The sequence below is a fragment of the Bombina bombina genome, chromosome 4 (assembly GCF_027579735.1).
Source record: "Bombina bombina isolate aBomBom1 chromosome 4, aBomBom1.pri, whole genome shotgun sequence".
NCBI classification, from domain to species: Eukaryota; Metazoa; Chordata; class Amphibia; order Anura; family Bombinatoridae; genus Bombina; species Bombina bombina.
In genome coordinates this window covers 109,306,860-109,332,951 of record NC_069502.1, presented here as the reverse complement: position 1 = coordinate 109,332,951, position 26,092 = coordinate 109,306,860, and the positions used below count along the sequence as shown (strand labels likewise).

The following is a 26,092-nucleotide window of genomic DNA, read 5'->3' as shown; positions in this document are numbered from 1 at the left end:
CTATCCCTGTATACCTAATTTCACATCTTTATACATATTGATTCTATGTTGATATATAACTTTATGTCAGTGTATGCTTTGTGTATTACCATATATTTCCCCTGTCTGTTATCCTTTACTGACACTGCCTACCTCTGTCTCCTAAACCCCCATCATGATTTTTACGATACCCCCTCCTCCCCCTGCATTCAGACCACTGTAACACTTTCTGTCTTTTTAGCCTGTGTTTCAATATATAATCTGTAAATTCCATCAAATTGGTCAGTATTGCTTCAGACTTGAAAAAGGAAGACATTCTTCTGAAAGCTTTTCATCTTATAAATGTATAGTTAGTCCAATAAAAATGTATCATTGCGGGGGGCGGAGCAAGCTCTGCATCTGAGCGGTCGCATCTAGTAATAGCTCCGGACTTGTTCCACTTATTTATCCATCTCTGACTGCTCAGTGCAGCCTATTTTGCCCCTAAGTTGAGGTATATCTTATGAGGAGTCACCACAAACACCCAGTAACCTGGCTGCAGAAGTTTACCATTAACTTTTACTGTGAAAGTGATCGCAGCGGCTATTGGAGAGAGGCCATCTTGTTACCATCGTGGCTCGCTCCCTGGATCTTACAACTTGCCCAACATTATATCAGGAGAAGCGGCTACTTATGAATCATGGAGGAGTGCCAGGAAATCATCTTAGCCCACCTCAAAGCCTTCGACCACCTGATGTGTAGCAGACATAATGACTTGATGGGAGTGCTGAGGGAAATAACTACGCCACTAACTTCTACGCCGGAACCAGAGGTGAGCCTACAGTGTCCGACTGCCCATCCCCTAGCAATACAACATCCCAAGCAAGCACTCACAAAGCATCTTGACTCACAGGACAGTCAGTCTAACCTAACCGAGAGGAAGCTAACAGGACCAGATACGTATGAAGTGATAATACCCCCTGCTCTGGAGGGGGATGCGGCCGGCCTGCCTGGTGGAGCCGGGGGCTTCAGCTTACCACACGGTGAAGTGGAGGATTCTTTGCAGCATTTCAAGAGCTGTAGCTTTACTGGAGTCAGATGCGCCCTATATCGTGATGCGGAGGGGGTTGGGCTCATGCGGAGAACTTTATGCTCCCCAGTTGGGAACGGATTGACCGATAGCTGCGTAGAGGCTCCTGAGAAAGCCCATGTTGCACAAAATATGTGCATTTACATCGTAGAGGGGCCATATTTGCTGCTCAACTTACCACTTGATGCAGGAACACTGTTTTTCCCCATTATGTTGTGGCAGAGACTTTGGTGTTGTTATGGTGTGGGCTGAATCAAGAATCATTATTATTGTTTGCACGGTAGGGGACTTCCTATGTGACTTTGAAACTTGGCCCGTCTACCACTCCTCCTATGTATGTTTGATAATGTTTTTCTGTGGACAGTGCTACCGCTGGCTATACATTCCTCCGCAGGGTCGGCTCCAGAACGAATGAAATGGGGGGGCATTTTTTTTTTCACGAGGGGGCACACATTTAAAAAGCATGTATGAGAGTCAAAATAAGAGCAGACCTACTGTGGCAGTCCAGTGGTTACATTTATCAGATCTCTGGCTGTGCAGGAGTTAGATTTGTTTATATTTCTGGAAGTGCATGTGTCATATCTCAAGGAGTGTAGGGGTTACATTTATAAGATGTCTGGCAGTGCCGCAGCAGTTACATTTACCAGATTTATGGCAGTGCAGGGGTTACATTTGTCATATCTCAGGAATGTCTCCCACATATGACACAGCCAGTGGACACTGTTTTCATGTGTAGCTCTACCAATATATATATATATATATATATATATATATATATAAAATAAAACAACCTTGGGGACAAATAGGAGATGTTTTGAAACATGTAAATAATAAACATAAGGCTATTTCACTCATTGTCCCACAGTTACAAGTGAAGTGTGTGTATGTGAGCTCCTATAATCTGACACACATTTTACACTGATCACTGCAGATAAAGCAGGCACAATACACACTTGTTTTGTGTGACCTGCAGTGGGGAAACCAAGGAATCCCCAATTTGCTTCTTTATCTGTGGCTGACAGGACATAAAGCACAATAGGGAAGGGATACTACTCTCACACACACATTGGTTATACGGCTGTGTTTTCACAAAATTACTTCTGCCTTCCCTCTCACTGACTGTTAGCTTCTCCCAGCACTTCCTGTAGAGGTCTGATGATGTCATCATCTCACTTCAGCTCCTTGGGCTAGCAGGAGGAGGGGCAGTGCAAGTCTTAGGTTAACTGTGAGAGCACCAGCAGGTAAATGCAACTTTATTTGTTATCTGGTTGTAAATAGAGGATAGTAAAGAGATTAGCTGGGCCCTCTAAGTGGTGGATCTCCAGGGTCCAGTGGCTGCAAATGGTCTATGCGACATTTGGGACCCTGGACATTCCGTCACTTTTAAAATGTAAAAAATATATATATATATATATATATTTTTTTTTTAAATCACTTTTTTTGCCCTGGGGGGCACAGCATTCCATTTGGGTGGGCATTGCCCCCAATGCCCCCCCTTAGAGCCGACTCTTTTCCTCCGGCATCTTGGCACCACCAATTTCTGAAACATCTCTAGGTTAAAATCTTCCTTTACTGTAGATTTATGTTGTTGTCACTTTAAGGTCTACCCTTACAATTGTTGAGTTTCTACTGAGGTTGTTTTTGCTTGTTTTTATATGCACATATCTTTTGTCTCACACACTTCATAGCACTATATATTTGAACAGGGTATGAGACTCATCCCCCGCAACCTAACTATTGTCAGCTCTTAAACCAGAGAATTCATCCTGACAATCATAGGGATATTTACCCACCCGGCAGTAATTATTCTAACAACAGAACGTACACCCATAGTTTCCAAAGGGGGTCTTATAATGTAGTTAGAGGTTCAGTAACCAACACTTCTCCCCTTACAGAAATCTCCTCCTGCAGCAAATTTTATAAGGGAATTTTAAATTTGAGACCTCTCCTAGCCCACCATATCTCCTAGTTTTATTTTGATAGCAGAAACCCAAGCATAGCCCCTTAAGTTGCTTAGTGATTCACAGCTTAGGACATAGGTCCTATCACCATTCACCACTTATACCCTCCCATACTGAGTAGTAATTTTCTACTTTTCTTTAGTCCACTTCTCTATTAAAAAAAAATAAAAAAATATTCATATAATCCATGTATTATCTCCCAATAGACAAAACTCTGGAGGTTCTACTTTATGCTGCTGTGATGAGTAAATCAGTCCCAACTGATTAACACCCAGGGTTATTTTCCCATAAAGGATTACTAACAACCATTGGAATGCCACTCTCCCCTGATAGTGGTTGGATTGATAGCCCTGTTACTAACCCAGTTTATCCCTCCTCAATGTTACGCAGTCAGACCCCGGTCATGGATGTCTGCAGTCAATCGTCTTATTGTATCTATATGTAGCACAACTTCAGGAACATTGGTTTACTTCACACATTTGTTGTATTAGTTTTTTGGGGGTGGCCTTTCTCCTGTTCCTGCTGTATATATAGCTTATCTATGATAGTGTTATCTATCATGATTATCTTGTATGCTCTTAATAAGCCAATGATGTTTATTTTACTACATTGGGTTCAGATTATCTGACTGATGCTCTTATGTTTTGTACCATCTTATATAATGGGGAATGGCGGGCCTATAGTCTGGGTTGGGCCGACATAATTTCACATTCTACTCTTTCCATACGAAGCCAGTGCAGTACCCACAGAGTGTGCTCTTTCATCATTCACTACAAGATCAACCATTCACCATTACTAATTCCAGACCCTTTAATAGTGGGATCTAGCTAACTATAGTATAACATACCTTATAATATACATATTCTGTTTAGAACTCAGCTCAGGATAACACATGATGTAGATATAGTATATATACCTCTTTATGCTTCTACCTCTTTATAGATCCCTACCTTTAGTTTTCTCCGCCCCACTATTTTTATTATACGCCCCTCCTCTACATCTCCTCATAATTAAAAAAGAAAGCTCCCCCCCTCATCACCCCCCCTCCTCTTTATTACAAGCGGTTCTTACCCGCTGAACTCCCCCCCTATATACTATGGCCTAAATCTGGCCAGGACATAAGTCACCTGCCCACTTTCTAATTTTTTTATATATAAGTTAATAGGCCCAAAAGTTGCCCATCTGGCATAAGTGGGGAACATTTGCTATTTTATATACCATAAAAATGAAGTTTCAAATTACTAAGTCCAGTTCTTGTCACACACTTCCTTATACTGTCCACACATAATAGACTTTGATAACTTTGCACAACCCATATTCATTGTTACCAATAGGTGGAACCTCGCTTTACGATATTCCAGGCAACCAACGTGTAATCTTCTTGTATATTTTGTGTCTTCTGCCCTAGGTCATGTGGTAATAGCTTCTTCACTCTCATAACTAAATATACTATTACTATACCAATTGCTTATTCATATAATTCTGCAGGAACTTGAAGGTTTTGTGTGAAGTCATAATTTACATTCTTTTTGGCAATAATTGTGTGACAGTACTGTATCTCTTATCTTTGTAAATTTTGTTTCTGGACGAATTGTCTATATTATACTCTTCGCAACTTCAATAAAAAATTGTTTAAAAAAAAAAAAAAAAAAAAAATACATATACCCATTAATAAACCTACAATCTTCAACTTGAAAAAAAGAAAAAAGAAAAAAAAAAAAAAAAAAAGTATCATTGCTCAATCTTTTTTGTTTTTTTGATATATATCAAATATATCTAAATATCTAAATCTCTGGACAAACACGGCTACTCCAATCAACGTATATATATATATATATATATATATATATATATATATATTTAATATGGCCAATAGGATTTCAGTAGATCTCATCCTATTGGCTGATTTGAATTTGAAAATCCAAATCAGTCAATAGGAATGCAAGGTACCCCATATTTAAACGCATACCTTGAATTTAATCAAAGCGGTGATCGTATGAAGAGGATCTCCATGCTCGATGGCTCTGCTACCGGCTTTCTTATGTTAAGGTAGAAAAAATCCTATTGGCTGATGCAATCAGCCAATAGGATTGAGCTGGCATTCTATTGGCTGATCCAATCAGCCAATAGAATGCAAGCTTAATCCTATTGGCTGATTGCATCAGCCAATAGGATTTTTTCTACCTTAATTCCGATTGGCTGATAGAATTCTATCAGCCAATTGGAATCTAAGGGATGCCATCTTGGATGACGTCACTTAAAGTGATATTAATTACAAAGAAGCCGTCGGAGGAAGAGGATGCTCCGCATCGGATGTCTTGAAGATGGACCCGCTCCGCGCCGGAAGGATGAAGATAGAAGATGCCGTCTGGATGAAGACTTCTGCCCGTCTGGAGGACCACTTCTGCCCGTCTGGAGGACCACTTCTGCCGGCTTCATTGAGGACATCTTGCCACTTGGATGAAGACTTCTCCCGGTAAGTGAATCTTCGGGGGTTAGTGTTAGGATTTTATTAAGGGTGTATTGGGTGGGTTTATGTTTTAGACTAGGGACTTTGGGCCACAATAGAGCTAAATGCCCTTTTAAGGACAATGCCCATACAAATGCCCTTTTCAGGGCAATGGGGAGTTTAGGTTTTTTTAGTTAGTATTTTATTTGGGGGGTTGGTTGTGTGGGTGGTGGGTTTTACTGTTGGGGGGCTGTTTGTATTTTTTTTACAGGAAAAAGAGCTGATTTCTTTGGGGCAATGCCCCGCAAAAGGCCCTTTTAAGGGTTATTGGTAGTTTAGTTTAGGCTAGGGTTTTTTTTTATTTTGGGAAGGCTTTTTTTATTTTGATAGGTCTCTTAGATTAGGTGTAATTAGTTTAAAGATCTTGTAATTAGTTTTTTATTTTCTGTAATTTAGTGTTTTGTTTTTTTGTGATTTAGCTAATTTAATTTAATTTATTTAATTGTATTTAATGTAGGGAATTTATTTAATTATAGTGTAAGGTTAGGTGTTATTGTAACTTAGGTTAGGTTTTATTTTAAATTTGTATTTATTTTAACTAGTTAGTTATTAAATAGTTAATAACTATTTAATAACTATTCTACCTAGTTAAAATAAATACAAACTTGCCTGTAAAATAAAAATAAACCCTAAGATAGCTACAATGTAACTATTAGTTATATTGTAGCTAGCTTAGGGTTTATTTTACAGGTAAGTATTTAGTTTTAAATAGGAATAATTTAGTTAATGATAGTAATTTTATTTAGATTTATTTAAATTATATTTAAGTTAGGGGGTGTTAGGGTTAGGGTTAGACTTAGGTTTAGGGGTTAATACATTTAATATAGTGGCAGCGACATTGGGGGCAGCAGATTAGGGGTTAATAAGTATAATGTAGGTGGCGGCAATGTTAGGGATGGCAGATTAGGGGTTAATATTATTTAACTAGTGTTTTCTAGGCGGGAGTGCGGCAGATTAGGGGTTAAAATTTTTATTATAGTGTTTGCGATGCGGGAGGGCCTCAGTTTAGGGGTTAATAGGTAGTTTATGGTTGTTAGTGTACTTTTTAGCACTTTAGTTATGAGTTTTATGCTATGACATTGTAGTGTAAAACTCATAACTACTGACTTTAAAATGCGTTAGAAATCTTGACGGGGTAGGGTGTACCACTCACTTTTTGGTCTCCAAGGACAGACTCGTAATACTGGCGCTATGGAAGTCCCATAGAAAAAAGACTACAAAGTTTACGTAAGTCAGTTTGCGGTAAGGCCAAAAAAGTGTGCTGAGCCCCTAAACCTGCAAGACTCGTAATACCAGTGGTAGTGAAAAAGCAGCGTTAGGACATGTTAACGCTGCTTTTTCAGCTTACCGCAAAACTCGTAATCTAGCCCTTTGAATTTTTTAATTTAGGTAATTGGAGTTAATTTAGGGGGTGTTAGGTTTGGGGGCTTAGTAATTTAAATAGGTTAATTGCATTGTGGGGGTTTGGCGGTTTAGGGGTTAATAGATTAATTAGTTTAATTGCAACGTGGGTTAATGGTAGTTTAGGGGTTAATAGATATTTTTTTTTACATCTTTTATTTATTATCAGCAGGGATAACATTAGATTTCATAGTAACAAAGAGTTCATAACATAAAATTCTTCTAAAAAGATAACATATGATAAGATATTAATTTCATATCAAATTCATCAATTCGATAAATCAATAAGAAAGACAAAAAAATGTTTCTAATCTTGAACCGTTGATATGAGTTACTACTTAGTTCAATCTGACTAGATATAAGTCTGCTGGATTTTCCTTTTAAAATAACAAAAATAAACCAGAGAGAAAATATTCCTGGAATGGATTAACTTAACTATTTCTTGTGTTAGATTGTTTGCTTTCCTTTTTCTTTTTCTCTTTTTTCTCCTTTTACTTTTGAATGTATCAAATTATGTCCAGAGCTGAGGGGGAGAGGGAAGGGAAGGGGGAGAAAAAAAAAGCTGTTTGTTGTTCAGATAAGATAAGTTAAGTTACCATATGTCTAATAACACAATTTCGGTATTCCGAAATGGATAGATTAAAGTATCGATCTCGCTAGGGGGGAATATCCAAATAAATCTTGACCACTTTTGAAAAAAACTAGTTATCTCTTGCTCCGAATTCAAGTTCGTTGCTAGTTGTTCAACTATACATTGTTTCCTAAGATAGTTTTTAATCTCTGTTATTGATGGTATAATATTGTGCTTCCAGTCCTTAAATAACAAATTTCTAGCTGCTAAAATGATTAGATTTATTATTCTTACTTCTTTTAAAGTTGGACTCTTATCTTTCAAGAAAATTATATCTATGCCTGTAAGCTTTAGAGGAGTTATTTTTAAGACTTTTTCTATCCAAAATTCTATTTTAAGCCAGAATTGTTGCAGTTTAGGGCAAGACCATAATACATGAATTATGTCGGCCGCTGGTAATCTACATTTAGGGCAGCTATTAAAGTTTGTATTATGCCATTTATAACCTTTATCTGGGGAATAGTATGTTAAGTGTATGAGTTTCACATGGGACTCCCTCCAAGTCTCAGCTATTGTGGTCTCAAAAAGTAAGACTATAGAATGTAAAACCTGCTTCTTATGATCAATATTAATCATAAAGAGGTTTGTCCATTTTTGAGCTATTTGTTTGACACACTCTTCACCCTTAAACCCTACCATGTATGTGTACCATGGAGAGATAGAGGTACGTCCGGCTTTAATCAGAACTGGCCAATTCCCTAACCTACCCCATGTCCAGTTCCACGGGAACTTATGAATTAATTGCGTTACGTAGTGTCTAACTTGCAGATATGTAAAAAAGTCACGATTATCCAAGCTATATTCTTGTTTTAAGTCTTCAAAGGATTTAATGTTCCCCGTCTCAAAATTAACCACTTGTCGTGCATAGTATATTCCCTGCCTCTTCCATTTCATCAGAATGGATGAAGAAGTTCCTTCTTGGAATTCTGGATTACCAATAAGGGTTTGATGTTTAGGTATATCTGTGTTAATTCCAACTTTTGCTCCAATCTTTTTCCACACCTTAATGATTATAGAGATTGTTTTAAACTTCTTTACTTGTTTAGGAATAGAATTATAAGACAAGTGCAGCAAAGATAGTGGAATTAGAGGGAATATTATGTTTGCCTCAAGATCATTGTCTGTGAAATAATCTGCTTCTGCTATCCAGTCAGAAGCTATACGACCTAGAAAAACAAGATTATAGGAATGCAGATCAGAGAGTGCCAGTCCGGCATATTGTTTAGGGAAGGCTAGTTTTTGAAGTGAAATTCTAGGTTTTTTTGAATACCATATAAAACTTCTAAGAGTAGAATTAAATTTCTTTATATCATATATTTTAATCAGAACAGGAAGGTTCTGCAAGATATAGAGAATCTTGGGAAGGATAGTCATTTTATAAAGAGCTATTCGCCCTGAGATGGAGAGTGGCAGATGTTGCCAATTCTTCATATAGCTCAGAGCTTGTTTTAATATAGGAGATATATTTAGTGAGTACCAATCTTTAGGATTATCTGATATTATGATTCCTAGATACCTAAAGGAACTTCTAACTAGTTTGTAAGGATGTTTTGTGCAGGAATCTTTCGTTTTCCTCAGCCACAATAGTTCAGACTTTGTGTTGTTTATTTTATATCCTGAACATCGACCGTATAAATCTACTATTTTATTAAATTTGGGAATATTTGACGATGTGTTTGAGATATATAGTAGCAGGTCATCGGCATATAGGGAGACCTTCACCTCTTTTTTATGAATTTTTATTCCCTCAATCTGATGTCTAACTTTCAATGCAAGTGGTTCAATTGCTAGGTCGAATAATAGAGGTGAAAGAGGACATCCTTGACGGGTTCCTCTTTCCATTCTAATTGTATCTGATACATGCCCATTAATAACTAGACTCGTGGATGAATATAAACATATATTTTCCACCAGTTTATAAAATTTGTTATCAATTCCAAAGCGTTGTACGGCATCTAATAAGAACTCGTGATTAACACGATCAAATGCCTTTTCGGCGTCTACCGCTAATATTGCGGCATCAGACTGTTCTTTCAATGTACTCTCTTCAACATTCTTAAAGTAGTCAATAATTAGAAGTAATTGCCTAATTTTTGCTGCTGAACTGCGGTTGCGAATAAAGCCCACTTGGTCTTTATGAATGACATCTGCTATCCCCTCTTGTAATCTTGCTGCTAAAATTGATGTGAATATCTTATAATCAGAGTTTAACAGTGCTATTGGTCTATATGAGTCCCTGTTCGCTGGATCTTTCCCAGGTTTAAGTAGAAAGATAGTATTAGATTCTAAAAATTTATTTGGTATTTGGACCTCGCCTGAGAAATATTGGTTAAAGAGTTTAGTTAAGTGGGGAATTAAGGTAGGTGCCATGATTTTATAAAAATCGTTAGGCATTGCGTCTGGACCTGGAGCTTTCTCAAGTTTTAATGATTGGATAGCTTTTGAGACTTCAAGCTCAGAAATAGGCCCATTTCATTTCTGGCTGAACTCAGATTTGAATTTCGTGATCTTTAAGTCTTTCCAGAACACATCCCTAGCCGACTTATCCATAGGTGTAGATGAATAAATTATTTTATAATGTTGGTAAAAAGATTCCAATATGTCTTCTGGGGCATTCAAATGACTATCCTTGATCTGTATTGATTCTATTGTTGGTGATTGTTTAAAGTTTTTTACTAGTTTAGATAGCAGCTTACCTGATTTATTTCCATATTTATATAGGTTCGCTTGATATTTTAGTTCTGATCGAATTGTTGAGGCTGTTAAGAAGGAATCCCGTTCTTTTTTCAATTTGGCATATCTAGTCCAGTTTTCTTCTGATTGAAAATTTAAAAATCTGTTATAAGCATTACTTACTGCTGCTGTTATTTGCTTTTCCTTTAATCGAGAATTACGCTTGCCCCTCGCCATATAGGCGATGATTTATCCCCTTAATACCGCTTTCGCTGTCTCCCAGACAACTGAGAAGTTAGATACTGATCCAATATTAAACTGAAAAAATTCTTCTAGTTTATTTTTTAGCCAATTACTGAATTTCGGATCGTTATTTAAATATTTTGGATAGAAAAAACGCGCTCTTCTTGTAGATAGATTATTTACTGGGATATCTAGCATCACAGGGGCGTGATCTGAGATACAAATTTCTGAAATGGTAGCTCTGGCTCCTCTTTGATATAAGCTATCATTTACTAAAATAAGATCAATTCTGGATAATGATTTAAATGCCTTTGAATAACATGTATAATTTTTTAAATCCGGGTTTTGGACCCGCCAGATATCTCTGACGGCTAGATTTTGAAAGATAGTGTTAAAAATTTTTGCTTCCAAGTTATCTTTTTTAGTTTTTTTTTGCGCAGTACCTCTTCTCAGTCTATCGAGGGGACATCGGGGTGCCATATTAAAATCACCTGCAACTATTACATAACCTTCTGCTACTTGAAGTAGTTGAGATTGGAGGGAGTCCCAGAATTCTGGTTTAATTGTGTTGGGGGCATATAAGTTGCATATTGTATATATAGATCCTGCTATTTTCAATTTTAGTATTAAATATCTGCTTTCTAAGTCTACTATTGTGAGTAGTTTGTCATATACTAATTTTTTTCCTAGTAAAATAGCTACCCCGTTTTTTCTATTGGAGGTCGGAGCGCAAATTACTTCTGACACCCATGTCAATTTAAGTTTCATGGATTCCTCTAGATTTAAATGTGTCTCTTGAATTAGTGCTATTGATGTATTAATCCTTTGTAGGTGTGATAAAATCATTTTTCGTTTAATAGGGGATGCAATTCCCCCTATGTTCCAGATTTTTACCCATCTAGTATATATTTATTAGTGTAAGTAGCAGATATGCAATAAAAAAATAAATAAATAAATAAATAAAGGAGAAAAAAGGAAAGAAATAAAGGTCTCCCTCAGCTCTGGAATTACAAAAAGATTATCTATTATTAATATCATGGTATAGATATGCAAGAATTTATTGATGGTATGGGAGAAAAAGAAACATAGAAAAAATGTATCTAAGCGATGGTTAAAACCCATGCTCTGCTAATTTTTTCTCTGCCTCGGCTACTGTTTGAAAAAAAAATGTTTGACCTTCTACAGTTACCTTGAGCCTAGCAGGATAGATAACTGTGGCTTGCCAGCCGACCTTTAGCATTTTTCCACAGACTGGGGAGAGCTCCTTTCTCTTAGAAGATATCTCCATAGAGAAATCTTGAAATAACAATATCTTTGAGCCCTCATAGACCAAGAGCTGCTTTTTTCGGTAATATTGCATAAACAGCAATTTATCCTGATAATTTAAAAATTTTGCGATAATTGGTCTTGGTTTAGAGACATTTGGAGATCTCCCCAATCTGTGAACTCTCTCTATCAGAAAAGGCGTAGGTGGTGGGGGAATGTTCAGCAATTGAGGGAGTGTGAGTGTCATGAATTTCATTAGATCTTCTTGCTGTACAGATTCTGGGTATCCTATAATTCTTAAATTATTCCTCCTTGCCCTATTCTCAAGATCATCTATTTTAGCTTGGAGTTTATTTATTAACTTTTGGTTTCCCTCAATTTTTGGGGTCTGAATATTTGTCTTATCCTCAAGATCAGAAATTCTCTGTTCTATTTCTTGTAGTCTCCCAGCGAACTGTTTCACTTCTATTGCTAGTGATGCGATGTCCTGCTTTATTTCATTTTTTAGGGAATCAAATTTAGGTGATATGGCCTCTAGGATACTAGAGACTAAAGATTGTGTGTTTTGAGATTCTATGGAGCTTATGCTCTGTGATTGAGCAATAGAGTCGTGTGGTGCTACAGGGGTCTCTATGGGGTTTTTTGTTCTGCGCTCCTTTGATTTTGCTGCCATACCTGGATTAGTCTTGGGAGTGCAAGTGGGGGAAGTGATATATTTGTCCATATACTCAGAAAGAGAGAGAAAAGCAAAAGGGTTCAATCAATGTGTGTGCGTGTGAGAGAGAAAAAAAAAAAAAAAAAAAAAAAAAGAGGTGCTGAGAGTGAGAAAAAAAAAATGCTGGGAGTGAGTGTGGGGATAAAAAAAGAAAAGGGGTGATTAATATGTTCTTATGTGAGTTTGGACCAGAATTGGCAGGGAATGTAAATAGAGACTACTATGCTAAAGAAAAGAAAGATTCTCATTAAACCATGAGCTATTAATTAACACAGCCAGTTCACTAGCTCCAAAGAAAGAAGCAGAGATCTCATGTAGAAGCCTTTTCTAATTGTTTATATGATTTTGGAATACTAAATTTCAACTTTGTATGCTTAATATAGATCTGTTCTTTAAGAGATATTACAGCCTCTGCAGCAAGATCTTAATTTTTTGAGTAACTATTGTATCAGTATTCTTACAGGTGCTATGGTTTATAATGTGACAGATTTCTGACCCTTTAGGCTTAGGCTCTCAATTAGTTAAAATACAGACTATTTGTAAATTATATATCACCCCTATAAATCTCACCTCTATAGTTTTTCCTTTAAATATCTAGTAAAGAAATTTAGGCCTAGATTTGGAGTTCGGCGGTAAAAGGGCTGTTAACGCTCCGCGGGCTTTTTTCTGGCCGCACCATAAAAATAACTCTGGTATCGAGAGTTAAAACAAATGCTGCGTTAGGCTCCAAAAAAGGAGCGTAGAGCATTTTTACCGCAAATGCAACTCTCGATACCAGAGTTGCTTACGGACGCGGCCGGCCTCAAAAACGTGCTCGTGCACGATTCCCCCATAGGAAACAATGGGGCTGTTTGAGCTGAAAAAAAACCTAACACCTGCAAAAAAGCAGCGTTCAGCTCCTAACGCAGCCCCATTGTTTCCTATGGGGAAACACTTCCTACGTCTGCACCTAACACTCTAACATGTACCCCGAGTCTAAACACCCCTAACCTTACACTTATTAACCCCTATTCTGCCGCCCCCGCTATCGCTGACTCCTGTATATTATTTTTAACCCCTAATCTGCCGCTCCGTAAACCGCCGCAACCTACGTTATCCCTATGTACCCCTAATCTGCTGCCCTAACATCGCCGACCCCTATGTTATATTTATTAACCCCTAATCTGCCCCCCACAACGTCGCCGACACCTACCTACACTTATTAACCCCTAATCTGCCGAGCGGACCTGAGCGCTACTATAATAAAGTTATTAACCCCTAATCCGCCTCACTAACCCTATCATAAATAGTATTAACCCCTAATCTGCCCTCCCTAACATCGCCGACACCTACCTTCAATTATTAACCCCTAAACTTCCGATCGGAGCTCACCGCTATTCTAATAAATGTATTAACCCCTAAAGCTAAGTCTAACCCTAACACTAACACCCCCCTAAGTTAAATATAATTTTTATCTAACGAAATAAATTAACTCTTATTAAATAAATGATTCCTATTTAAAGCTAAATACTTACCTGTAAAATAAATCCTAATATAGCTACAATATAAATTATAATTATATTATAACTATTTTAGGATTAATATTTATTTTACAGGCAACTTTGTAATTATTTTAACCAGGTACAATAGCTATTAAATAGTTAAGAACTATTTAATAGTTACCTAGTTAAAATAATTACAAATTTACCTGTAAAATAAATCCTAACCTAAGATATAATTAAACCTAACACTACCCTATCAATAAAATAATTAAATAAACTACCTACAATTACCTACAATTAACCTAACACTACACTATCAATAAATTAATTAAACACAATTCCTACAAATAAATACAATTAAATAAACTAGCTAAAGTACAAAAAATAAAAAAGAACTAAGTTACAGAAAATAAAAAAATATTTACAAACATAATAAAAATATTACAACAATTTTAAACTAATTACACCTACTCTAAGCCCCCTAATAAAATAACAAAGCCCCCCAAAATAAAAAATTCCCTACCCTATTCTAAATTAAAAAAGTTACAAGCTCTTTTACCTTACCAGCCCTGAACAGGGCCCTTTGCGGGGCATGCCCCAAGAATTTCAGCTCTTTTGCCTGTAAAAAAAAACATACAATACCCCCCCCCAACATTACAACCCACCACCCACATACCCCTAATCTAACCCAAACCCCCCTTAAATAAACCTAACACTAATCCCCTGAAGATCTTCCTACCTTGTCTTCACCATCCAGGTATCACCGATCCGTCCTGGCTCCAAGATCTTCATCCAACCCAAGCGGGGGTTGGCGATCCATAATCCGGTGCTCCAAAGTCTTCCTCCTATCCGGCAAGAAGAGGACATCCGGACCGGCAAACATCTTCTCCAAGCGGCATCTTCGATCTTCTTCCATCCGGTGCGGAGCGGGTCCATCTTGAAGCAGGCGACGCGGATCCATCCTCTTCTTCCGATGTCTCCCGACTAATGACGGTTCCTTTAAGGGACGTCATCCAAGATGGCGTCCCTCGAATTCCGATTGGCTGATAGGATTTTATCAGCCAATCGGAATTAAGGTAGGAATTTTCTGATTGGCTGATGGAATCAGCCAATCAGAATCAAGTTCAATCCGATTGGCTGATCCAATCAGCCAATCAGATTGAGCTCGCATTCTATTGGCTGTTCCGATCAGTGTAGTGTTAGGTTAATTGTAGGTAATTGTAGGTAGTTTATTTAATTATTTTATTGATAGGGTAGTGTTAGGTTTAATTATATCTTAGGTTAGGATTTATTTTACAGGTAAATTTGTTATTATTTTAACTAGGTAACTATTAAATAGTTCTTAACTATTTAATAGCTATTGTACCTGGTTAAAATAATTACAAAGTTACCTGTAAAATAAATATTAATCCTAAAATAGCTATAATATAATAATAATTTATATTGTAGCTATATTAGGATTTATTTTACAGGTAAGTATTTAGCTTTAAATAGGAATCATTTATTTAATAAGAGTTAATTAATTTCGTTAGATAAAACTTATATTTAACTTAGGGGGGTGTTAGTGTTAGGGTTAGACTTAGCTTTAGGGGTTAATACATTTATTAGAATAGCGGTGAGCTCCGGTCGGCAGATTAGGGGTTAATAATTGAAGTTAGGTGTCGGCGACGTTGAGGGGGGCAGATTAGGGGTTAAAAAATATAATATAGGGGTCGGCGATGTTAGGGGTATCAGATTAGGGGTACATAGGGATAACGTAGGTGGCGGCGATTTGCGGTCGGAAGATTAGGGGTTAATTATTTTAAGTAGCTTGCGGCGACGTTGTGTGGGGCAAGTTAGGGGTTAATAAATATAATATAGGGGTCGGCGGTGTTAGGGGCAGCAGATTAGGGGTACATAAGGATAACGTAGGTGGCGGTCGGCAGATTAGGGGTTAAAAATTTTAATCGAGTGGCGGCGATGTGGGGGGACCTCGGTTTAGGGGTACATAGGTAGTTTATGGGTGTTAGTGTACTTTAGGGTACAGTAGTTAAGAGCTTTATAAACCGGCGTTAGCCAGAAAGCTCTTAACTCCTGCTATTTTCAGGCGGCTGGAATCTTGTCGTTAGAGCTCTAACGCTCACTTCAGCCAAGACTCTAAATACCAGCGTTAGAAAGATCCCATTGAAAAGATAGGATACGCAAATGGCGTAGGGGGATCTGCGGTATGGAAAAGTCGCGGCTGAAAAGTGAGCGTTAGACCCTTTCCTGACTGACTCCAAATACCAGCGGGCGGCCAAAACCAGCGTTAGGAGCCTCTAACGCTGGTTTTGACGGCTACCGCCGAACTCTAAATCTAGGCCTATGTGACTACAATAACAGGGATAAGCCATTCAATTATACAATTATTATAAGTTGTAACAAATTCTGGTATTTTTTCTAAAGAGTAATACAAATTCCCTTTTTAGTGAGGTTAACAGGCTCACTGGAAAGAATGGGTTCTATGTTTGCCAATAAGTAGAAAATATATCATGTTATAAAGATAAAAAAAAAGGCTGCACAGATACTTAATTTTTAGATATTAAAGTAATACCCAGTTCCTGATTTCATTTAAAAAACAATCTAAGTTCCTATAGGCCAAAAAGCCTTGCTGCAGTTCTTACTGAGATTAATAAATACAAAGGTAGTTCTTATGCCAGTTACATATGAATCTAGCTATTAAGCATACTTTAGTCCGTTATCAAGGCAAAGATAGAAAAGAGTTCTTATAGTTTTTGTAGATAATTTTACTTCCTTGCTATGCCTTTTATTCATTAAAGGGGAAGTTGTTCTCAAAGTAGCTTGATTTTAACTTCTTAAGCAGGTTTTTTTTTTTTTTTTTTTTAAGCAGCAAAACTTGTAGGATAGAAAAGTCAATTTCAGTTAAATGCCTTCAATATTTTAACTTTAGCATAAGCCAGAGATCAGGTACAAAGACACAGATTATTCCCCCTTACCCCAATATGTTCCTTGTGCTTCAAGTTGAAGTTGGGTATGGAGCAAAAAAGAAAGTTTGTTCTGAATCCCAACCTTTCAAACTCTTTGCAATCTTTAGACGCTTACCGGGCTTAGCGGGGTGTCCTTCCAGCTGGTCTCAGCAAGTCCCAGTATGCTGAGTGCCTCCGTCTCCAAATCCCTCCGCGCAGTTCCGGGGGTGGAGAGGAGGAAATGAAACCAGGTTCACTATCCTCCGCGCTGAGCTCAATGATCCATCCGCTCACCACACGCAGCACCGGTGGGTGGGAGCGGGCTTGATTGCCCCCGAGGCAGGTCAGGTGCCGGTAAGTTGCTGTGAGGGTCCGCGCTTCAGTTTAGCAAGGGGGAATAATTCAAGGCAGGCTGCTTCTTGGTGCTGTTATGCTGCGGATTGCTAAGTCTGGTTAGCCCGGCATTTCCTCCAACAAGATTTGTAAGAAAAAAAGTCAGCGCTTCACTTGTGCTGCTAGCCAGGGTATTATTCTTTCATTATGGTAAGTTTACCCAGTAAAATGCTCAAATGGGTTATTAGTCTCTCCAGAGAAAGGTCTTTTATCTTAAGCGTATGATATCAGTTTACGCTGTGGAGGGTAGCTGGTGTGTTGGCTTTAACCAGCTGCAGAATTTCCTTCTAACATGAAGGATCCAAGCGCTACAAACCGCCAAGGTGTAACTGCAGGGGAGTGATGTCTGTACAGGTGCTCAGGTGCACTAATGCACAGGTGCAGCCTATGCACAGTCTCCTCCTCTTCCTCCAGGCAGGGGTTATTAGATATATTAGGTTAATGGCATATTAGGGGTTAATACATATATTAGGGAGATCGCGATGTGGGTGAATGGCGGATTAGGGGTTAATAGTTTAATTAGGCATATTGCATTGTGGAGGGTTGTCGGTTTAGGGGTTAATACATTTATTATTAGTTCAGATATGGGGTGATGGCAGATATAGGTGTTTTTATGTGTTTGGTTTATTTTTGGGAGGCGTGTTAAACTTTTATGGGAGATTTAACTTTTTTTTTTATTTTTTTAGGCGCCGGCAGTTTCTAACGTGCCGTAAGTCACCGGCGATTCCAGAAATATGTATTTACGCACATTTCTGGACATCGCTAGTTTATCCGACTTACGGCACTTTATGAACTGCCGGCACCATATATATGTGATTCCCCAATGTGTGAGGGGAAATTACGGGTGACTCAGGTTTCAGCAATTATGCTGAAGCCTGCTCCGCATATATGTAATCTCGCCCAGTGTCTTGCTTTCAGACCAAACCAAAATGTAAACAGTACTAACATTAAAAATAAATATTGTGAAAACAATATTCATTAAAGACTATGGCCCCAATTTATCAAAGGTCTTGCGGACCTGATCCGACACTGCGGATCAGGTCCGCAAGACCTCGCTAAATGCGGAGAGCAATACGCTCTCCGCATTTAACATTGCACCAGCAGCTCACAAGAGCTGCTGGTGCAACGCCGCCCCCTGCTGACTCGCGGCCAATCGGCCGCCAGCAGGGAGCTGTCAATCAACCCGATCGTATTCGATCGGGTTGATGTCTGGCGATTCCTGTCCGCCTGTTCAGAGCAGGCGGACAGGGTTATGGAGCAGCGATCTTTAGACCGCTGCTTCATAAGTTGTGTTTCTGGCGAGTCTGAAGACTCGCCAGAAACACGGCCCTTCAAGCTCCATACGGAGCTTGATAAATGGGCCTGTTAAAGTGCCAACATTGGCAAAAAATGGTGTCCAGTATACCACTACCAGAGGCGTAACTAGAAACCACAGGGACCAGGTGCAAGAATCTAAGAAGCCCCCCCCCCCAAAAAAAAAAAGTGAATTTGATGCATATCCTTTTTTTTTTTTTTAACATTTAACACAGAAAAAAAAATGTGAATCAGATTACATGTCTGCAAAAGGAGGTACCCTGTGCCCACAGTCTGTGAGATGGTCTGACCCCCCTATTACTGTATATAGTGACACTGTTTAACCCACCAGTACTGTATATAGTGAGTCAGTGACACAGTCTGTAATCTGCCGGTGAGATGGCTGGCCTGACCCTACCTGCCCCAGTACTTTATAAAGTGACCACAGTAGTCTGTGACATAGTCCAGCCCCCCATACTGTATATAGTGGTACTGTTTAGTGGCACTGTTTACCCCCTCCTCCCATGCTGTAGTAACAAGGTCTGTAATTTGCTGGTTCCACAAACATACACACACACACGTGCATACATACATACACACACACACACACACACACACACATACATGCATAAATACACACACAGTCACATACACACACACACACATACATGAATAAATACACACACAGTCACATACATACACACACACACCAATGGGTAAAACAGAAACACTAACCCCTGTAGTCAGAGACACTAGTGAAGCATCATGTCACACTCACATGATATCAGTGCAGGCAGTGGCAGGTCAACATTTTTCATTAAAAAAAATAAATAAAAAAAATTGCGACCTCTGGACCCCCTGAAGTGTTGTCCCTGCAGCATACTCATCATGCCAATATACAATAGGCATTAAGATGGCTTAGTAGCGGTACAGATGGAAACCGGTTATGAAGAAGCCAGTACTGTTAGTGACAAATATGACAGTGCAAATGTGACTTAGAATCAAACATTTACTTTAAGAGATTACTGTAAGAGATTTGTAGATGTTGGGTCCTGATTTGACTATCCATGTGTGCCCATCATGCCAAGATAAAAATGATATTCATATGGTTAATCAGTGATGAGGATGGATTCGGATTACAATATGTTAATGTCATACATGTAAATTAGTATTTCCATACCACAATGAACAAAGAGGTAATTTGAATAGACCCTTACTGGATAGAGCATGATATTGTAAACAAATTTCCAATGTACTTCTGTTACCAATTTTCGTTAGTTCTCTTGGCATCCTTTATTAAAGAGTAATCCTAGGTGAGCTCAGGAGCGTGCACGTGTCTTTAGCCATCAGGCAGCAGTGTTTGCAACATTGTTTATAGCAATGTAATTTATTGTTACAATCACTGCTTTAAAGGGACAGTCAACACCAGAATTTTAAAAAGAAAGATAATCCCTTTATTACCCATTCCCCAGTAGTGATTTCGCGAACAGTTCTGCCGCGAATAATTTGCAGCGAACATAGCATGTTCGCATTCGCAGCGGACGGCGAACATATGCGATGTTCGATCCGCCCCCTATTCATCATCATTGAGTAAACTTTGACCCTGTAGCTCACAGTCACAAGACACATTCCAGCCAATCAGCAGCAGACACTCCCTCCCAGACCCTCCCACCTCCTGGACAGCATCCATTTTAGATTCATTCGGAGCCTGCATTCTTAGTGAGAGGAGGGACAGTGTAGCTGCTGCTGATTTAATAGGGAAATCGATAGCTAGGCTAGTGTATTCAGCGTCCACTACAGTCCTGAAGGACTCATCTGATCTCTGCTGTAAGGACAGCACCACAAAAAGCCCTTTTTAGGGCTAGAACATAGTCTGCTTTTCTTTTTTTTTTTCCCTGTGTAATCTAATTGCAGCCTGCCTGCCAGCTCAGGCTCACAGCGTATACTGTGCCCACTTGCCCAGTGCCACCACTCATATCTGGTGTAACAGTAGTGTACATTTAAAAAAAACATCACTTTTTTAATTTGAAATAATAGCAGTCAGTTTCCTTCACACGTGTGCATTTGAGGTCCTGCCAGGGCACAGTGTGACACCAGTGCAAGTCATATCTGCTAAAAAAAGTAGTGTACATTTAAAATAAAAAAAACATAATTTATGTAAGAACTTACCTGATAAATTCATTTCTTTCATATTAGCAAGAGTCCATGAGCTAGTGACGTATGGGATATACATTCCTACCAGGAGGGGCAAAGTTTCCCAAACCTTAAAATGCCTATAAATACACCCCTCACCACACCCACAATTCAGTTTAACGAATAGCCAAGAAGTGGGGTGATAAGAAAGGAGCGAAAGCATCAAAAAATAAGGAATTGGAATAATTGTGCTTTATACAAAAAAATCATAACCACCACAAAAAAAGGGTGGGTCTCATGGATTTTTGCTAATATGAAAGAAATGAATTTATCAGGTAAGTTCTTACATAAATTATGTTTTCTTTCATGTAATTAGCAAGAGTCCATGAGCTAGTGACGTATGGGATAGCAGATACCCAAGATGTGGAACTTCCATGCAAGAGTCACTAGAGAGGGAGGGATAAAATAAAGACAGTCAATTCCGCTGAAAAAATAATCCACAACCCAAATCAAAAGTTTTAATCTTTATAATGAAAAAAACTGAAATTATAAGCAGACGAATCAAACAGAAACAGCTGCCTGAAGTACTTTTCTACCAAAAACTGCTTCAGAAGAAGAAAACACATCAAAATGGTAGAATTTAGTAAAAGTATGCAAAGAAGACCAAGTTGCTGCTTTGCAAATCTGATCAACAGAAGCTTCATTCCTAAAAGCCCAGGAAGTAGAAACTGACCTAGTAGAATGAGCCGTAATTCTTTGAGGCGGAGACTTACCCGACTCCACATAAGCATGATGAATCAAAGACTTTAACCAAGACGCCAAAGAAATGGCAGAGGCTTTCTGACCTTTCCTAGGACCAGAAAAAACAACAAATAGACTAGAAGTCTTTCTAAAATCTTTAGTAGCTTCAACATATAATTTCAAAGCTCTAACTACATCCAAAGAATGTAACGATCTTTCCTTAGAATTCTTAGGATTAGGACATAATGAAGGGACAACAATTTCTCTACTAATGTTGTTAGAATTTACAACCTTAGGCAAAAATTGAAAAGAAGTCCGCAACACCGCCTTATCCTGATGAAAAATCAGAAAAGGAGATACAGGAGATTCACAAGAAAGAGCAGATAATTCAGAAACTCTTCTAGCAGAAGAGATAGCCAAAAGGAACAGTACTTTCCAAGAAAGTAATTTAATGTCCAGAGAATGCATAGGCTCAAATGGAGGAGCCTGTAAAGCTGTCAAAACCAAATTAAGACTCCAAGGAGGAGAAATTGGCTTAATAACAGATTTGATACGGACCAAAGCCTGTACAAAACAATGAATATCAGGAAGATTAGCAATCTTTCTGTGAAAAAGAACAGAAAGAGCAGAAATTTGTCCTTTCAAAGTACTTGCAGACAAACCTTTATCCAAACCATCCTGAAAAAATTGTAAAATTCTAGGAATTCTGAAAGAATGCCAGGAGAATTTATGAGAAGAACACCAAGAGATGTAAGTCTTCCAAACTCGATAATAAATCTTTCTAGAGACAGATTTTGAGCCTGTAACATAGTATTAATCACTGAGTCAGAGAAACCTCTATGACTAAGAATTAAGCGTTCAATCTCCATACCTTCAAATTTAATGATTTGAGATCCTGATGGAAAAAGGGAACTTGAGATAGAAGGTCTGGCCTTAACGGAAGTGTCCAAGGTTGGCAACTGGCCATCCGAATGAGATCCACAAACCAAAACCTGTGTGGCCATGCTGGAGCCACCAGCAGTACAAATGAGCCCTCCATTAGAATTTTGGAAATTACTTTCGGAAGAAGAACTAGAGGCGGAAAGATATAGGCAGGATGATAATTCCAAGGAATTGACAACGCATCCACTGCTTCCGCCTGAGGATCCCGGGATCTGGACAGATACCTGGGAAGTTTCTTGTTCAGATGAGAGGCCATCAGATCTATTTCTGGAAGTCCCCAGATTTGAACAAACTGAAGAAAAACCTCTGGATGAAGAGACCATTCACCCGGATGTAACGTCTGGCGACTGACATAATCCGCTTCCCAATTGTCTACACCTGGGATGTGAACCGCAGAAATTAGACAGGAGCTGGATTCCGCCCAAACAAGTATCCGAGATACTTCTTTACATAGGACTTGAGGACTGTGAGTCCCCCCTTGATGATTGACATATGCCACGGTCGTGACATTGTCTGTCTGAAAACAAATAAACAATTCTCTCTTCAGAAGAGGCCAGAACTTAAGAGCTCTGAAAATCGCACAGAGTTCCAAAATGTTGATTGGTAATCTCGCCTCCTGAGATTTCCAAACCCCTTGCACTGTCAGAGATCCCCAAACAGCTCCCCAACCTGATAGACTCGCATCTGTTGAGATCACAGTCCAGGTTGGACGAACAAAAGAGGCCGCCTTGAATTAGACGATGGTGATCCATCCACCAAGTTAGAGATGATCGAACATTGTGATTTAAGGATATTATTTGTGATATCCTTGTATAATCCCTGCACCACTGGTTCAGCATACAAAGCTGGAGTGGTCTTGTGTGAAAATGAGCAAAAGGGATCGCGTCCGATGCAGCAGTCATGAGACCTAAAATCTCCATGCATAATGCTACCGAAGGGAACAATTGAGACTGAAGGTTTCGACAGGCTGAAACCAATTTCAGAAGTCTCTTTTCTGTCAGAGACAAAGTTATGGACACTGAATCTATTTGGAAACCTAAAAAGGTTACCCTTGTCTGAGGAATCAAGGAACTCTTTGGCAAATTGATCCTCCAACCATGTCTTTGAAGAAACAACACAAGTTGATTCGTATGAGATTCTGCAGAACGTGAAGACTGAGCAAGTACCAAGATATCGTCCAAATAAGGAAATACCGCAATACCCTGTTCTCTGATTACAGAGAGAAGGGCGCCAAGAACCTTTGAAAAGATCCTTGGCGCTGTTGCTAGACCAAATGGAAGAGCAATAAACTGGTAATGATTGTCTAGAAAAGAGAATCTCAGAAACTGATAGTGATCTGGATGAATTGGAATATGCAGGTATGAATCCTGTAAATCTATTGTAGACATATGCCCTTGCTGAACAAAAGGCAGAATAGTTCTTATAGTCACCATTTTGAATGTTGGTATCCTTACATAGCAATTCAATATTTTTAGATCCAGAACCGGTCTGAAAGAATTCTCTTTCTTTTGTACGATGAATAGATTTGAATAAAACCCCAGACCCTGTTCTAGAACTGGAACTGGTATAATTACCCCAGCTAACTCTAGGTCTGAAATACATTTCAGAAACGCCTGAGCCTTCACTGGATTGACTGGAATTCGTGAGAGAAAGAATCTTCTCACAGGCGGTCTTACTTTGAAACCTATTCTGTACCCTTGCGAAACAAGGTTCTGAATCCAAAGATTGTGAACCGAATTGATCCAAACATCTTTGAAAAAACGTAACCTGCCCCCTACCAGCTGTGCTGGAATGAGGGCCGCACCTTCATGTGGATTTAGGGGCTGGTTTTGACTTTCTGGAAGGCTTAGATTTATTCCAGACTGGATTAGGTTTCCAACCGGAAAACGTTCCTTTAGGGGAAGGATCGGGCTTCTGCTCCTTCTGACGAAAGTAACGAAAACGATTAGTAGCCCTGAAATTACCTTTAGATTTTTTTCCCTGAGGCAAAAAGGCACCCTTCCCTCCAGTAACAGTTGAAATTATAGAATCCAACTGAGAACCAAACAACTTATTACCTTGGAAAGAGAGAGAAAGCAAAGTTGACTTAGAAGTCATATCTACATTCCAGGATTTAAGCCATAAAGCTCGTCTAGCTAAAATAGCTAAAGACATAAACCGGACATCAACTCTAATGATATCAAAAATGGCATCACAGACAAAGTTATTAGCGTGTTGAAGAAGTTTAACAATGCTATATGTATTATGATCTGTCACTTGTTGCGCTAAAGCCTCCAACCAAAAAGTTGAAGCTGCAGCAACATCAGCCAAAGAGATAGCAGGTCTAAGAAGATTACCTGAACATAAATAAGCTTTTCTTAAAAAAGATTCAATCTTCCTATCTAAAGGATCTTTAAACGAAGTGCTATCTGCCATAGGAATAGCAGTATGTTTGGCTAGAGTAGAGAGAGCCCCATCGACTTTAGGGATTTTATCCCAAAATTCCAATCTATCAGATGGCACTGGGTACAATTTCTTAAACCTTGGAGAAGGAGTAAATTAAGTACTCAGACTATCCCATTCCCTAGCAATCACATCTGAGATTGCATCAGGAACTGGAAAAACTTCCGGAATTAACACATGCGGTTTATAAACCGAATTTAAACGTTTAGCAGTTCTAGTATCAAGAGGACTGGACTCCTCCATATCTAAAGCAATCAAAACTTCTTTAAGTAATGAACGAATAAACTCCATCTTAAATAAATATGAAGATTTATCAGTATCAATATCTGAGGTAGAATCTTCTGAACCAGAAAAAACCTCATCAGAAACAGATAAGTCAGAATGATGGCGGTCACCTAAAAATTCATCTGAAATGTGAGAAGTTTTAAAAGACCTTTTACGTTTACTAGAAGGAGGAATAACAGACAGAGCCTTCTTAATAGAATTAGAAACAAATTCTTTTACATTAACAGGAACATCCTGAACAATAGATGTTGAAGGAACAACAACAGGTAAAGGTTTATTACTAATGGAAACAGAATCGGCATTGGAAAGTTTATCATGACAGCTTTCACAAACTACAGCTGGAGGAACAGTTACCACAAGTTTACAACATATGAACTTAACTTTGGTAGAACCAGCATCAGGCAGCGTCTGTCCATTAGTGGATTTTGATCCAGGGTCAGGATGAGACATCTCGCAATATGTATTAGAAAAAACAACATATAAAGCAAAATTAATCAATCAAATTCCTTAAATGACAGTTTCAGGAATGGGAAAGATTGCAAAATAATAAGCTTCTAGAAACCAGAAGCAGTGAAAAGAAAATGTTTAAATAAAGTGAGTAAAAAAGACGACCACATTTTTTTGGCGCAAAAAAACGTCTGAATACGCATGCGTAACATAATACAACTTCCGACGTAAATTAAATGACAAAAAATAAAAAAAATTTAGCGCCAAAGAAAGTTCGCGCCAAAAAATGACGTAAAAAGAAACATTTTCTGCCCCCGCGAGCCTAACAGCATGCAGGAAAAAAATGGCCAAATGAAAATTTTCAAGGTAAAAAAAATAATTAAATACATTATCCCAATAATGAAACTGACAGTCTGTATTAAAAAGGAATACTGATTATCCTGAATTAAGGCAAATATAAGTTTATAGACATATATTTAGAACTTTACATATAAAGTGCCCAACCATAGCGCAGAGTGTCACAAAAAATAAGATTTACTTACC

At 38.4% G+C, this 26,092-nt stretch overlaps 1 protein-coding gene across 1 annotated transcript in view; it reads left to right on the top strand.

The window, feature by feature from the left end:
- The first annotated feature begins 658 nt into the window (after positions 1 to 658).
- The window catches only part of LOC128656942 (rhodopsin-like), a 48,241-nt gene continuing 22,807 nt past the window's right edge, over positions 659 to 26,092 (top strand). Inside the window, exon 1 of the mRNA XM_053711134.1 lies at positions 659 to 1,289. Coding sequence (XP_053567109.1) covers positions 659 to 1,289 — 631 coding nt within the window. The remainder of the gene's footprint in view (positions 1,290 to 26,092) is intronic.